Here is a 17,745-nt window from a genome sequence, read left to right on the forward strand (position 1 = left end):
GTCCATCTGTCATCATGTCTTCGAGCTATGTGTCCTGCCCAAGACCATTTTAGTTCTTTAGTTTTGATAAGAATGTCCTTTACTTGAGTTTGCTGCCTATGTGTTTCTCTTCTTATCCAACAGTCTGATTCCCAATATGATTCGTTACATTCTTCACTGTGTAGTTCTCAGCTTCTCTTCCATTCTTTTGGTGAGTGCCCAAGTTTCACTTCCATAAGTCATGGTGGGGAGTATACATTGATTCATTATTTTACGTTTCAGACAAACTGGGATATTGCTCTTCAGTATGTGACTATATTTCCTGAATGGTATCCATCCAAAATTTATTCTTCTCTTGACTTCCAGCCATTTATCATTATTACAGCTAATAACTTGTCCCAGATAAGTATATGACTCCACCTTTTCAATTACTGCTCCTTCAATCATTATTTCCCTTACTGTGGTATACTTGTTCATTACTTTTGTTTTAGCCATATTCATCTTTAGTCCAAAATCCTTACTAGCTGTGCATAACTGATTAAGATTTTCCTCTAATTCTTTGGGATCATGGCTTATGACCACAATGTCATCTGCAAATCGTAAATGGTTTAGGTACTCTCCGTTCACCTTGACTCCTTTCTGCGACCAGTCTAATCTTCTGAACGCTTCCTCAAGGGCAGCAGTAAACAGCTTCGGAGATATTGTGTCTCCTCGTCAAACTCCTTTCCCAATTTTAAATTTCCTACTGTCTTTGTCTAGTCTAATAAAGGAGGTAGCACTCTCATATATTTTCTTCAAAATCATAATATATGGGGTATCAATGCCTTGTCTTTCCAGTGCCCGAAACATTGCCTTATGCTGTATGGAGTCAAATGCCTTTTCATAATCCACAAATGCCAGGCATAATGGTGTTTTATATTCATTTGCTTTCTCCATTAGCTGTGATATTACGTGAAGGTGATCCATAGTTGAGAATCCTGTCCTAAAGCCAGCTTGCTCTTTCGGTTGATTCTCATCAAGTGTTCTTTCTAGTCTGTTAGTAATGACCCTTGTGAACAACTTGTAGATGTGGGATAACAAGCTGATTGGTCTATAATTTCCAATTTCTGATTTATCTCCTTTCTTATGCAGCAAAACTTTGATTGCATTATTCCACTGCTTAGGCGTCACACCTTTTCTAATGCACTTTGTGAAGAGCCTTGCCAGTTTTTGTGTTATGTCTCTTCCTCCCAATTTTAACAACTCTGCAGTAACTTGATCTTCCCCCGGGGTTTTCTGATTCTTCATTTTCTTCAATGCATGTTCTACCTCATCAGGAAGAATATTGGGTATGTCCTATGTGTTGCTACTTTGCAGTCCATTTTCCCCACTGCTGGCATCATTCCCCTGCTCCTTGTATAATTCTCTATAATAGTCTTCTGCTATTTGAATTATGCCTTCTCTGCTGTTTATAAGTACACCATCATTATTCTTCAGTTTCAGTATCATTTGTCTTTCTGTATTACTGCTCATGGCTGCTGATTTAAATCCTTTGTTTTCCCTTAATGCTTGTTCTACTTTTCTTGTGTTAAATCTTATGTCCTCTCTGAGTCTCTTTCTAATGGCTTTGCATAACTCAGTATACTCAATTTTCTCCCTGTCAGTGTTTTTCTTGCTTTTCATTTGTCGTCTTCGGTTCATCATGACAAGTGTTTCTTGACTAATTTTTTCTTCTTTGGATTTCTTTTTCCCTATAGGTTTCTTGGGCTTTATCACTTTCAAAAAGTTGTAATATTCCTCGTTGATATCTTGGTCCTCAGCAGTCTGCAGAAGCTCATACTTGTTCTTAAGTTCCAGTATATACTGCTTTTTCTCCTCTTCTGTTAGGCGCCTCCGTAGCCAGGTGGGAAGGAGCAGCAGTGCGTAGCACACGCTTCTTGATTAGACCGAGGTTCGAGCCCGTCACCACCAAATACGGAGGATGCGGAAAGGTCAGGGAATGACCACCGCATATCCCGGAGCAATATGGCCTTAGTTGATAATGCTCCTAAAAACCAAATAAACAAACAAACAAACAAACAATCCTCTTCTGTTATCTCAAAGACCTTTGTATTATTTACTCGAGTCAGTTTTTTCCTTTCCTTTCCTACATCCATATCAAGTGTACATCTTACAATTCTGTGATCACTTCCAACATTTACCTTATTCAGGACGGTAACATCATTCACAATATATCTTCTGTTAGTGAGGATGAAGTCGATTTCATTAGTAGTTAATCCATTTGGATTCCATGTCCACTTTCTGTTCACCCTTTTCTTGAAAAACGTGTTCATTACTGACAGTCCTTGAGATTCTGAAAATTCCACAAGTCTTTCACCTCTTTCATTTCTTTCACCAATTCCAAAATTTCCTATAGTTCCCCTTTCTGCACTGTTTTGTCTTTTTCCAACCTTAGCATTGAAGTCTCCCATAATAATAGTGTAGTGGGTTTTCTGCTCATCTAGAAGACTCTCAATTTCGGTGTATATTTCTTCAACCTCTTCATCATCATGGCTCGATGTTGGTGCATAAATCATTATAATCTTTAGCTTTATCTCTTAGAAATCGTGAGTATTAGTCTTGACACTCTTGGTGATGTACTTTTGAATTCCAAAATGTTGATTTTAAAATCTTTATGGACCAGAAACCCAACTCCACCTTCACTCCTTTCACTGTTTCCATTAGTGTACAGCAGATTTCCACTTGATAAACTTATAAGTGATTCATTTCTTCTTCTTGTTTCAGCCAAACCGATGATATTCCAATTAACATTTTCTAATTCCTTTTCGAGCTCTAATATCCTGTCTTCACCGATGAGTGTTCTTACGTTATAACAGGCCAAGTTCAGTTTCCGTGCATGGCAGCCTGGTCATACCCAGAGATTCTTAGCACCCTCTGCTTCCACTCTGATCCTCTCGCTGCCGTAAGAGGGAGAGTGAAAGCTGCTGGGGACTGAGGGCCATTTGTATTGTTGTGCTCTCGTATGCTGGAAGGTTTGGTCTTTTCCTCTTCACGCTGACCAGGCGTCTTGAAGAGAACCACTCTACACGTTCGTTGCCACCTAAGTGACGTAACAGGGCTTACCATTGAGAAGGTGTGCATGAGTGTATTTTAGGGAGGCAGGCCAACCGGACTTCTCCTAAATCTTCTGTAGTAGAGAGATATTGGATCCATCAGTGTTTTAGGCTGAGTGTCTGATAACACACAGGATACCTGTTCCCCTTTAAGCCCCTCTACAGGCTGTGTTCCGTGAAAAATCGTAATTAATAATTAAAGAAATAAAATAAAAGAAATAAATTTTGCTACAGATATACAAAATTTATTTATTTTATTTTATTTCTTTAATTATTAATTACGATTTTTCACGCAACACAGTTTGAGAAACTGCATTTAGGGACCAACTTCAAACTCACAGAACCAACATTTCTTCCTCATTTATCCTTTCAATTTCTGTTTTCTGGAACAGCTTTCTTTTCAATATGGCAATTGTTTTTAACTGTTCCTATGTGCCAGTCTAGCATTTGTGGAATTCCTGAAAAATTAGCCAATGATATAGACAATTTTATTATTATTTTAATAGAACTAACTATGAAGTTGAGAAGAACCCTAGGGGCTCACATCTGGGCTTGGCACACCCAGGGTCCTGAGCTGGATATCATCATTCTTCTCTTTCTTGGTGGTTCCCTACTACTTCTCTCTCTCTCTCTCTCTCTCTCTCTCTCTCTCTCTCTCTCTCTCTCTCTCTCTCTCTCTCTCTCTCTCTCTCTGGGTAATTTAGAAATTTTTTTTTGCTTCCTTGAATGATATGGCTAATGATTTGGCTTCCTTGAATCATATGGCTAATAATAATAACAATGCAGCACTATAGAATGCCAAATGTAACTAGTTTTATCAGCTTTATTTCAATGCTTTCAAAATGATGAATCATGTATTCTTAATTTCAGATGAAGGAAAGCTGAAACCAAAATTGACTCACAAGGAAAAGAAAAAGTTAAAGAAGAAAGTAAGGAAAACAATTTATGAATACTAATTATATATTCCAAATTGTACGTTGCAAATTTGTTTCGAAAAATTAATGTTTTAATTATTTTCAGATAGCTACTCATCCACTATCCTGTCTAGTTCTGATTTATTCTTGGAAACTAGTAATGAATGTTAAATTTAACTTTAAATACATACATTTGAACATGTAGCAGTATTTTTTTTTTTTTTTTGGTGGGTACAGCACACAAGCACTAAGCCAAAATTATGAATGTTTTTTGACTTGAAATCAAGAAGCATTTCAGAAATTCCTCATTCACAAGTTTGAGCTTGAATTCTGAACAGAAAGAAAGTGTTTACAGTTTGGATGTATCTGAGGCTTTAAATTTTTTTTTAAATTTATTTTAAAATATTTTTAGAGCACTGGTTTCCAGCCTGTGAGTACATATACCAGAGCTGGAAAATTCTTGGGTGACTGAATAGTGTCCTGCCACCTAAAATGTAAACTGTGTCTGGAAGTATTAAACAGTTAAATTTTTTTCATTGATAACCAAACTTTATTTTTAACAGTAAGGGAAGGGATGCTGGAAAATAGGACATTATTTTAATAGTGAATTACATATTTCAGTTTATTTCATATATAAAAAAAAAAAAAAAAAAAAAAATTAATTCAATGGTTCCATTAGTATTTGAAACATCATTTCAAATACTGATTTTAGGATGATACTTCATCACCAGCATGGCTCAACTGTCATTAACAGTGGGGCCATTGAGTCTCTTATTTCAATCAGTCTGAGTTCTGCTCAATTGATCTCAGTTCATTTAAATGATTTGAGCTGAAATATTGATGCAAAAAAGATAGTAATGCTCACTGATTTAAAAATTAGAATTCCTTTTGTTAGAGAAAACAAGAGAAGATGTCACAAATATTGGATCCATCCATTATTGTAATAGATTTAATAGCCAGTTTTATTTTGATGGTTATTCTGCTTAATCTGGCATTGGTAGTTCACCTGATTGTAGTAAACAAGACCTAAAAAAGGTCTTGTTTACTTGTTAAAAGTAAAAAAGAACTGGTAGCCTTGTAAGGCTACCAGTTCTTTTTTTTTTTTTTTTAATTCTGCTTACTGTGTGCCAGTGTTTGACCTTTTCCTTAATGCATTGCTGTACTTATTAAATCTCTCTCTCTACTCAGTGAAAGGCGTGGTTGCTTCATCCACTGAACTGACAGGCATTCCCAGCTAAAAGCAGTTCCTTCCTCCACAACTGAAAAGACCTTTGTCACCATGCTAGACTCATCCACCACTGCATTTATCTGCAAGCAAAGTACAGTAAAACCTGGTTAATTCAAACCTCTATATTTTAAAATTCAACATGATTTCAAATATTTTAATACTTGAAAGACTGAAGAAGCCAATTTCATTCATGTTTAAATAATTCGAAAATCTCTATAATTTGTAATTTTAAGTAATTTTTGCCCGATTTATAGGAATATCAATGAAGGCAAACTCTGCTCATCTATTCTGCAACCATCCTTCCTCAATTTGAATTAATTTATGTTATAATCTGAGTAAGAGGAAGAATCTTATCAGCAGTGAGTTTTCTCAAGCCATTGAAAGCTTTAAACAGGGGCCTAGTCTCCAGACACTGCAATTTGCAAAACCAAAGTCTTTCTCGGTAAGAGCACCCTTTTATTCCCCTCACTAACCTCGTTGCCCTTCTTTGCATCTTTTCCAGCAGTTCATCTTTCCTAATGTGAGGCTTCTGGACCTGTGTGCAGTTCTCAAGATGTGGCCTGACCATTGCCTTATATAATAGGATCATCACCTTATTTCTGCTAGCAGAATTCCTGTATATCACTGACAAAACACCGTGAGCTGTCCTGACAGCCTGTCTGCACTGCTCAGAGAACTTCATATCATACTACACAATTACCACAGGTCCTTTTCATTTTTTACTACCGTGCGTGTAGTACCACAGTTGATATGTTACTCTAGGATTACTGCTACACATAAGCAGTTCTTTCGATTTGTCAATGTTAAACTTCTTGCCATTTCTCAGCCCATCTGCCTAATTTTTCTTGATCTTGTTGCAGCAGCATACCTTCTTTACTGCCATTAATCACCCCTGCCAACCTTTGTATCATCTGCAAACTTAGACATTAAGCGGGATATACCCTCATTAATATCATTAAAAATACAGAAAACAATGGGCCCAGCACCAAACCCTTTGGGACTCCACTAATAATATTAGTCCATGAACATCACATTGATAACCTCTCTGTCTTCTCCCACTTGACCATCCCTTTATTGACAGCATTAACTTTCCCTTAATTCCACCCTGTTTTAATTTTTTACAGTGGCCTTTCATTATAAGCTATAAAAGGAAACCTCATACCTTTTATGAGAGGTTTACGAAAAGTAAGGTAACACATTTTTTTTTTTTTCTTAATAATGGTGAAAGGGAATGAGATGAAACGCGGTGGACAGATAGACCTGTTAATAACCTTCAAAAAGACCGCCAGTGCAGTGTTGCGGTACTGTTGCCTCACAGTAGATTCCTGTTGCAAAATGGCAGCTGCGAGTGTGGTCCGAAACAGGTGTTCGTGAAGTTATTCGCTTTTTGCAAGCAAAAGAGTTTTCACCAAGTGACATTCACCGTGAACTGGTTGCTGTGTATGGCGAAAAGGTGATGACAAAGAAGCAGGTGTGTTTTTGGTGCAATGAATTTAAATTGGGCTGTTTTGACATTGAAGATCGACAATATGGCCACAGTGTTCTGGGATCACCAAGGCGTTCTGTTGGTGGATTTCTTGCCGAAGGGAGGAACAACCAATGCACGGCTTTACTGTGCAACATTGGAAAAACTGTAAAGCCAACATTTGACGCAAACGACCAGGACTCCTGACAAGTGGCATGATTTTTTTTGCACTATGACGCAACTCCACACACTGCCCACACCACTTGTGAGTGGTTACGCTGTAATCGTTGGAAAACTGTCACATCCCCCCCCCCCAAAAGTCTAGACTTAGCTCCTTCAGACTTCCATTTGTTCGGCCCTCTGAAAAAACACCTTTCAGGAAAGCATTTCACCACGGATGAGGAAGTTCATCAGGGGGTGCAATGTTGGTTACTGCGTGTGGACACGGACTTCTTCAGTACTGGTATTGATAAACTGATCCATCGTTGGGACAAGTGCATCAATAAAACTGGAAACTTTGTGGAGAACTAATGCATGTTCACTTATTTCTTGGTGTGTAATTTCAACTTTGCATTATTAAACATCATCGAGATAAAAAATGCGTTATCTTACTTTTCGCAAACCCCTTGTATGTTGGAACAGAATTCTCTCAACACTCATGTTAGAAGGATATATGTGATTATATAATTATACAAATAAATGTCCCATATTTAATATTAAATAAAAGCAATTTTCAGCAAAGCTTTTGACTCAGTCCCACATGAGCGGTTGCTTTATAAGCTGGAACAGGTTGGAATCACTGGGAAAATCCTTAGATGGATAGAAGGATGGCTTCAGGGCAGGAGGCAGAGGGTTGTGATAAATGGCTATTCCTCAGATTGGGTTGATGTAAGAAGTGGGGTTCCCCAAGGATCAGTATTAGGACCACTGTTGTTTTTAATTTTCATAAACGACATTGATGAAGGGATAGAGGGCGTGATGTCTAAATTTGCAGATGATGTTAAAATTGGTAGAGTAGTTAATGATCACTGTCAAGCTGAGCTTCTTCAGAGAGACCTAGATAGACTTCAAGAATGGTCAGAAAAATGGCAGCTGTGCTTTAATCCAACAAAGTGTAAGGTATTACACCTGGGAAACAGTAATCCCAAAATAACTTATTCACTTGGTGGAATTCAACTAAACCCAGTACTGGAGGAAAGGGACTTGGGTGTTACGATACGGTCAGACATGAAATTCTCTGAGCATTGTAAACAGGTTGCAAGGAAGGCCCATGGTGTCCTATCGATGATCTATCGAACTTTTGCAAGTAGAGATAGGGACGTGATAATCCCATTATATAAGGCCTATGTTAGACCACACTTGGAATACTGTGTTCAAGTATGGAGACCGCACCTAAAGAAAGACATCGAGCTTCTTGAAAGGGTGCAAAGAAGGGTAACTCGCCTGGTGAGATCGGCAAAAGGGCGTCCTTATGAAGAAAGACTTCGAATATGTGGGTTGCAGAGTTTGGAAACTAGACACCTTAGAGGAGATTTGATTGAGGTGTTTAAGGCTCTGAGAGGCATCAGTAAAATGAATGAGGACAAAATTTTCAAGATTATAAATGATGCTAGAACTAGGGGACATAAATTCAAGTTACGCGGGGAAATGTTTAGATTGGACTGCAGGAAGTTTTATTTTAGCCAGCGAGTTATAAATTACTGGAATAAGTTGCCTTCATGGGTGGTGGAGGCCGACAGTTTGGGGAAATTCAAAGGTCATCTGGATAGTACTTTCGGGTAAGGGAAGCGCATAGGATGATAGGATTAATTTCCTTTTTATTTAATTTTTAATTTCATTTTATTATTTTTATTTATTTATTAATTATTATTATTTATTTATTTAATTTTTGTTTTTATCATTGTTTTGTTCGGATTTTTTTTTTTTTTTTTTGGCTGGTGCAGCATAAGCCATAGGCTTTCTTGCACCATACGGCCGTTACTAATACTAATACTAATTACAAAAATTACATTAAAATTATATAAATAAATATTTATTAAAAGATTGCCATGCATTCAATTCTCATCCCAACATAATGCATCAGGAAAAGCCAGGAGAAGTCGACAGCCATCAACACTCCCAAAAAACCAAACCAATACTGCATGTTAACACGAGAACTGAAAACAGTTGTTGAATTTATCCTTAAAAAATATAGGTTAAAATATTTGAAATATAAATTTCACTAAACTTCTTATAAGGGACCAAACTTATTCGAATATATTCCATTCTCACAAGAAGTAAAGTGTTTTTTGTGAATCGTACCCTCTCTTCTTTTATACTTAAACTTATTGACTACCTATTATGACTTTATTTTTACTAACCCAATGTGTGAATTGCCGTTCGCAAATGCGCGTGAAAGTCCATGGCCTATGGACATTTATGGAATTTGTGTTTAACCTCATTTCAAGAGTTTCAGCAATCAGTAGTTTAATATGTTCATGTTGCATATTTAAAACTTTTGCTTCATTAAAAAGAAAAACATGTCTATCATTGATAGCATGGAAAGCAAGTTCTGAGTCACATGTCCTTTTTGCCCTACGTGATGCCACATGTTGCTGTATCCACATTGAAAGATAATTCTGTGTCAAACCAATATACGTGGAATTACATTCGCCACAAGTAATATTGTAAACTACATTGTGTGAATCCATGATTGAAATGGAGTCCACTGCTCTATACTTCAAAACAACATGGAGTTTACTAATCAGTTGGGCCACTATCTTAAATTCTGTGTTTTTAAATATATTAACAAATTGTTTGTACCAATACTGTATATATGGAACTTTAATAAAATATTTCTCTTCAGATCTGTTGTTCATTATACCAGTCTCTAGTTTGTTTTGCTTGTTATCTTCATGATGGCACCAAATGTGTAACCCATATTTAAAAATCTTTTCTCAAGTTCCATAAGTTCATCTAGTAATAACTCCTGAGTAGTGCTATATTTATGTGTTATAAAACTGATTAAAAATAATACTTCGTTTATATGTAAATGGATGATAGCTAGAACATTGTAGGAATTTACCAGTATTTGTTGATTTTTTTATAAATTTTAAAATGCATATTCTCATTAACTCTAGTTAAAGTAAAATTTAGAAAGTTTATAGCTTTTTTTTCTGTGGCTTTTCCATTTCTAAAGTAAAATTAAGTCTGTTATGTATCTTATTGAATCAATCCAAAACCTTATTTACTATATCATCCTTCATAATAATTAAAATATCATCCATGTATCTACCCCTCGACGTGGGCACCTGTACGTGGTGAGAGGACCTCCCAGTGATGCTGCTGGACTCCCAGACTAGCATCACTGGGATCCAACGCCCACAGCCCAGGTTCCAGGCTTACATCAATGGAATCCGGCGTGTTTGCCGTGCGCTGCGACCCATGGAAATTTGGATCCTGTCCCTCGGACCTCATGGTCCGAGGGACAGGATTCAGGCTGGTGGCGGTGCAGGTATAGTGTCTGGGTAGCCCTGGCGTTCCACTCCCGAGCGCATTTATTGCATGCGGGTAGTGGGCGTCCATTTGGGCTCCATGGTGGTTGGGGGGGAGCCTGGGCACTGACAACTTAAAACCTATATGAATCCTGATAAACTTACTTCTTCAGGGGCCCCAACCCGGTCCCTATCTGAAAATACAGACGGAGAGGCAGATAGCATTATTGCTACAAAGAGGCAGCGAACAGAAATATCATCTGGGCCTGTTCCAAGATTTTTAATTATTCATTCTACCACAGAAAAACCGATTGGCAAAATGTCGCCCTTCTTCATACAGAAAGAGTTAGATGGGTTAGCAGGGTCACCCAAATCGGTTAAGAGGCTCCATTCTGGAGACCTCTTAATTGAAACCAAAACTGACAGGCAGTCTGAGCAGCTACTCCGTGCAACATCAATGGGAGGAGTACCCATAACAGTGACACCACATAGAACACTCAATTCATCGAGAAGTGTCATTTCGGAATGGGACCTTCTCGACGTAACCGAGGAGGAAATCTGCTTAGAATTGAAACCACAAGGAGTTACTGCCGTTAAGAGAATTACTGCGCGAAGGGATGGAAAAATTGTTAAAACCAGGAGCGTTATCCTGACTTTCAACTCTCCTAAACCTCCTGATGAGATTAAAGCTGGATACATTAATTGTTCAGTGCGTCCATATGTTCCGAACTCTTTACGGTGTTTTAAATGCCAGAAGTATGGACATTCTCAAATGGCCTGCCGTGGAGTCCTTGCATGCGCTCGATGCGGTGCAAAGGACCACGAAACAACAGCATGTTCAGCCGCAAAACCCACCTGTATTAACTGTGAAGGCGAACACCCGGCCTACTCACGAGCATGCCAGAGGTGGAAAGAAGAAAAAGAAATTCAACGGCTGAAGGCAGAGCTAAACATATCGTACCAGGAGGCAAGGAAAGCAGTGAAACCTCTCAACATCAAAAAAACCTACCTACGCCCAGAAGGTAGCAGGGAGGTGTTCCATTGGAACTCAGACGGACATGTCCATCCCTCCAAAAGAATCATTTACTCCCATTGCACGTTATCTCTTAAGCTCCCAAAAACCTGCACAGAAGGACCAATCAGCTGCCACTCCTATATCAGTACCTCCTAATGCTCCGCAAGTAATGAAAGCAACTGGAAAAGAAAAGAATAAGAAAGGTGAAATACCACCTAGTACCCAAGAAAACATGGATGTCGAGCAGAAGGAGGTACAAGAAGACTCAGTTTTTTGGAGCTCTTTGCTGAGGAGGAAATGGACACTGGACAGCGTCCATACTTCCCCAGGAAGGATAAATCCAAGACTGAAAAAGGTAAGCCCTCAGCACCTCGGAAGCCGCCTGATGGACCCACCAAGCCAAAATAATGGCTAAATTCCTACAGTGGAACTGTCGTGGATTCCGGCAAAATACTGATGACATCAAGGCACTCCTGCAAAAGCACAAACCAGTTTGCTTTTGCATACAGGAGACTTACTTAAAGGCAAATGATGACCCCACCATGCATAACATTACCATCATTCGTAAGGACAGAATTGTGGATGGTCCTGCTCATGGAGGAGTCGCAATCCTCATTGGCAACCAGATCGCATTTCAGCCTTTGCAGCTTACAACTAGCATTGAGGCTGTAGCAATTTGCCGTACAGTGGGGTTGTCATTAACTGTTTGCTCTGTCTATTTGCCACCTGGGATTGACATCCCCCAGAAAGACTTTGATGATCTTATCATGCAGTTGCCTTCCCCTTGTTTAATTCTTGGGGATTTCAATGGACATAATACTCTGTGGGGTAGTGCTCACATCAATGGAAGGGGACGAGTCATAGAGCATATGCTCACTGACAATGACCTCTCCCTCTTAAATGTGGGAACAAACACCTTCTTCCACATGCCTACCCGTACATTCTCTGCCATTGATCTTTCTATTTGCTCCCCTTCTCTCCTCCCTTCACTTACTTGGGAGGTAGAAGAAAATCCATATGGAAGCGATCACTTCCCCGTGATAACCACCCTAACTAGGGGAAGACCGTGTCTGCCATTTAGTTTACCGCGGTGGAAGATTGATCAGGCTGACTGGAATGCCTTTCAACATCTGGCAAACCTTGATATCCGTACAGTCAGTCAGGAGCCAATCAATGAAGCAATCATTCATGGCACAGAAACGATTGTCCAAGCAGCTGCAATTGCAATCCCAAAATCATCCGGTTCCCACTATTCCCGAAACCTTGGTGGAATTCAGAATGCACGGCAGCAAAAAAAAGCACAAAACAAAGCCTGGGGGATATTCCGCCGATATCCCACCACTGAAAATTTAATATCATTCAAACGTGCACGTGCAAAAGCACGTTATGTACAATGTCAGAGCCAAAGGAAATCTTGGATTCGTTTTACATCATCCATAACTCAGGCTGCTAGCTCAAAAGTAGTCTGGGATAAGATCTGGAAAATGAAGGGAAAATATCCACCATGCCCTTCAGTGATCTAGCACAACGGATGTCCAATTGCAGATCGAACTGCAGTTGCAAATAGTCTAGGGGAAACATTTGCAAAAATCTCTGCGATAACATCTTTTCCCGCAGAGTTTTTGGCCCTGAAAAAGAAAATTGAGAAAAACCCACCGAACTTCTTTTCAAAAGGGCTTGAATTGTATAACAAGCCCTTTTTACAGGAAGTGTTAAATACTGCACTCTCTCTCACGCATGCAAGTGTCGTGGGGCCCGATGACATCCACTACGAAATGCTAAAACACCTCTCACCACAATCTAAGGATCACCTTTTAATTCTGTTTAACAGAATTTTTATTCACAAACAATTTCCGGATTCCTGGCAAAGGGCTATCGTCCTTGCTTTCCCAAAACCAAGAAAAGATCCTAGCAATACAAGTAACTATCGTCCTATTGCTCTGACAAGCTGTGCAAAGTCCTGGAAAGAATGGTTAATGCACGACTGGTATGGTATTTAGAAACAAACGGTCTGCTTTCCAGGACACAGTGCGGCTTCCGAAGAAATAGGTCCACTCTGGACCATTTAATCCGATTGGAAACGTCCATTTGTGATGCTTTTATTAAATCCGAGCATTTGGTAGCAGTTTTCTTTGATATTGAAAAAGTGTACGACACAGCCTGCCGATTTGGAATTTTAAAAGACCTCTATAACCTTGGTCTTAGAGGTAACCTTCCTGTTTTTATTAAAAACTTTCTTTCGAATCGCCAATTTCAAGTCCGTTTAGGATCTACCCTCTCTCGAGTTTTCTCTCAGGAAGAGGGAGTCCCACAAGGATCCGTTCTAAGTGTCACGCTTTTCGCAATCAAAATAAACTATCACAGAACAACTTCCACCTACTGTAAACAATGCCCTCTATGTAGATGACTTTGCTATATTTTGTCATTCATGCAATATGAGGGTCATTGAAAGGCAACTGCAGCAAACCATTGATCATCTTACAGCTTGGTCTTTGGCTAATGGGTTCAGATTTTCATCACAGAAGACTGTTTGTGTACACTTCTGTCGCAAACGTAATCTTCATCCTGACCCTGAATTAAGGCTTGGGCAAAATAACATCCCAGTTGTAGCAGAATTCAAATTCCTTGGACTTATTTTCGACAAAAAGCTGACATTTTTACAACATATTCGTCAGCTGAGGACAAGATGTGTCAAAGGGCTTAACATCCTTCGTGCCCTTTCGTCAACCTCATGGGGCGCAGATCGTGCTACCCTTCTTCGTCTCTACCGGGCACTTGTCCGTTCCAAACTCGACTATGGGTCTCAGGTTTACGGTTCTGCTAGAGATAGTGCACTTCGGTGGTTAGACCCAAGCCATCCGGACAGCCACTGGAGCATTTCGCACATCTCCTGTCCAAAGCCTTTACGTTGAAGCAAATGAACCATCTCTGTCTCTTCGACGTAAGCAGTTGTCCTTACAGTACGCCTTCAAATTGAAATCCCTGCCCGATCATCCCACGTGGCCATCCGTTTTTGAGCCGCTTTGGGAAAACCTCTACAACACCCGTCGGACTGCCTACAAACCTTTTGGTATTCGCATTCAAGGGCTGCTGAATGAGCTAAACTTGACGGTAGACAACGTTGCCCAGTCCCCAAGGCAATTCTTTCCACCCTGGCATGCTTATTTTCCAACTTGCGACCTCTCCCTTAAGATCTGGGAGAAGGCTACTACACCGCCATCTGTCTACCAGCAACTCTTTGCATCACATAGACAGCAGTATTCTGACTTTCTGTCAGTCTACACAGATGGCTCAAAGTTAGAATGTCATGTGGGATCTGCTGTTGTGTTCCCTCACAAAACATTATTCTATAAGATCCCACAAGAAACTAGCATGTATACAAGCAACTCTGCTTGTATACTAGCATGTATACAAGCAGAGTTGCATTCAATACAAACAGCCCTAGATCACATTCAAAATCGCGACTACCAGAGGTATATGATTTATTGCGATTCATCGAGCGTGCTACAGGCCCTGGTATCGGTGAGTTTTAACCCTCATCCGATCCTGTCCAGGATCCGGCAGATTCTTTTCTCTCTCATGAAATTAGAATTCGACATTCGCTTTTGCTGGATCCCAAGCCACATTGGGATCCGGGGAAATGAATCGGCTGATACCGCTGCCAAATCAGCCATTTCCCTGGATAATCATTGCCTGTCAGTCCCCTATACAGACTACAGGCAAATAATATGCTCTAAATTATATTCCCAATGGCACGGACAGGCCACAAATAAACTACATCACATAAAGCCTGTAATTTCACAATGGCAGTCCAGTCTACGCAGGGTCCGAAGAGAGGAAGTTGTTCTTGCTCGGCTCCGCATAGGTCATAGTCATCTAACCCATTCCTACTTGCTGAGGGCGGATGACCCACCTATGTGCGAGATGTGTAATGTTATTTTAACCGTCCGTCATATTTTAATAGAATGTCCTGTTTTTATAGAAGCACGACGCTTGTATTTTACTGCTTTTAATAATTTGACTGAGCCATTTACACTCAGTCAGATTATAGGTGACAGACACCATATGTCTGACGTTTTTAATTTTTTACAATTTATTAATTTTTATACAAAGATCTAAGTTTTATGCTTTTACTTTTATACATTTTTAACATAATAATTAATTGCTTGACGTGGTAGCCTTGGCTACCAAAATGTTTAATAGCATTTTAAATTTGACTTGGCGCATTATGGCCTTAGCTGCCAATGCGCCATTAAAAACCAAACCCAAACCCATCCATGTATCTACCATAAAATGTTAGACTTGGAAGAAACGATCTTAAATATAACTGTTAAGTTTTATTGAGATAAATTTTGGCAATTATTCCACTCAGGCTAAGACCCATCGGTAATCCAAATATTTGTCAATAAATTTTGGATAGAAAATGAATATAATTTGCTTGAACAAGAAACTTGATTAGAAGATGAAATATTTCAGTTTTTGGTAAATTAGACTTATTAAAAATTATGGAATCATCATGAATTAGATCCCACATTGTGCCTAATGCATACTCAACATGTACATTCATGTACAAAGAAACTACATCTAGGGAAAATAATTTATCATCTGTATTTAACTTTTTCTCTTTTAACTGATTAAACAGCATATCCGAATTCTTTATACCAGGGGTGGCCAACTTAATTTGTGATGCGATCTATTTTTTTCCTTCAGATTACCGCGATCTACCATCTCAAAAATTTCATTGCACAAGTTTAAAAAAGTTAATCAACATGTATTGAAAAATGTTTATAAATTTTAAAATTCAATACAATTCAGAATTCTAATTTTAAATTCATATATATTTAAAATTTTAATTTATGAAGTTTGTGTCTTCATGTCATCTGCCAAGCTTTCAAAATCGGGGATATACTGTGGTAAGGCCAACTGTAAAGAATCTGTATGCAAGTTAGTAAGAGCACATCGATTCTTCGCCTTTGTTTGTGTCAAATACGAAAAGGCCGATTCACACATATGTGGCACCAAAACGGTTAATTTAAAAGTTCACTGCATTTTTTTACATTCGGGTACTTTTCTCGGCAAACATATTTCAAAAAGTCTTCTGATGATCTGGCTTTTAGGAAGATATCGTTTTGCAACGTAATAATTTCATTTTCAAGTAATATTTTCTCCATGTGAAAAATTGCAGCGATTTTTTTTTCTGTAATTTGTTTTGAATCTAAGGGGACATTAAACGGATAAGAAATATATTGAATTGTCTTCAATTGTTTTAAAATCACTGATTTTGGTTTCAAAATCGTCCACAACATTCTCCATTTCAGAAACATATTTCTCACTATTAAATTCAAAAACAGGATATTTTTGCAAATGATCTTGTATATTTGGAAAATGGTTGAATTTTTTTTCTTTGAGATCCTTAGCCATTGCCAAAAATTGATATTTATATGCAGAAATACTACTAATCATGTCACCCACATTTTTATTTTTTCCTTGTAATTCCAAATTCAGATCACTTAATTTACTGGTAAAATCTGCCAAAAAAGCCAGATCACACAACCACTCCGTATCTTTAGCTGCTAATAATCATCTCCCCTTTGATCAACAAATTTTTTAATTTCATTCAGCAAATTTCGTAATCTCTGTAGAAACTTACTCCTACTCAGCCACCTCACATCTGTGTTTAATATCAGATCTGGTTCTTTTTGATAGAGTTGCATTTTGAAAAGTGTCCTTTGAAGAGATTGTCCTCTGATGGAATTCACGATTTCGAAAGCGATGTGCATAACACTTTTAGTATTTAATCTTTTGCTGGCTAACACTTGTTGGTGGGGAGCCTCTGTAGCCAGGTGGGAAGGAGCAGCAGTGCGTTGCACACGCTTCTTGATTAGACCGGGGTTTGAGCCCGTTACCACCAAATACAGAGGATGTGGAAAGGTCAGGGAATGACCACCACATTTCCCGGAGCAATATGGCCTTAGTTGCTAATGCTCCTAAAAACCACATCACACACACACACTTGTTGGTGGATGATACAGTGGTAACTCAAAAAATCTGGGAATTCATTATCCTTTTGGCACAATGCGATGAATCCGTTAAGATGACCTGTCATTGCTTTAGCTCCATCTGTTGTTACTGATATGAGCTTAAATAGTGGTAAATTAATTTTAATTTTTTCAATAAAATGTTTGAATGAGTTAAAGATATCAAGACCTCTAGTTCTTTCTTTTAATGACCATATCCAGCAGTTCTTCTCTAGTGGCAGAATCATAGAAAAACATACCAACAAAAACGAGCAATTGAGCTGTATCACTGAAGTTCGTAGATTCATCCAGAATTAGGACTATGAGCACTCAATTTTCGCCAACATTTTTACTCATTTTTTAAATGCGTTGCATCACAGTATTTCGAGATAATTGCACATCTTGAAGGACACTTAATTTTCAAAAAGAGAATATGTTATTTCTAAAAATGCGTCTTTGATGAATTAACCATTAGAAAATGATTTGCATTTTTTTGCAAGAAGATGACTCACTTTAAATGATGCTACAGTTACTGCTTTAGATTGTAAATTAGGTGTCATGA

General features: G+C 38.6%; 1 protein-coding gene across 1 annotated transcript in view; it reads left to right on the plus strand.

Moving 5' to 3' along the window:
• LOC150087173 (ATP-binding cassette sub-family F member 1) overlaps window positions 1–17,745 on the plus strand; it is a 276,369-nt gene that overhangs the window by 15,741 nt on the left and 242,883 nt on the right. Inside the window, exon 2 of the mRNA XM_090371867.1 lies at window positions 3,942–4,000. Within this exon, the coding sequence (XP_090227993.1) occupies window positions 3,942–4,000 (59 nt within the window). The remainder of the gene's footprint in view (window positions 1–3,941; window positions 4,001–17,745) is intronic.

This window comes from Mastigoproctus giganteus, chromosome 4 (genome assembly GCF_048544385.1).
Source record: "Mastigoproctus giganteus isolate SK-2022 chromosome 4, ASM4854438v1, whole genome shotgun sequence".
Lineage (NCBI taxonomy): Eukaryota > Metazoa > Arthropoda > Arachnida > Uropygi > Thelyphonidae > Mastigoproctus > Mastigoproctus giganteus.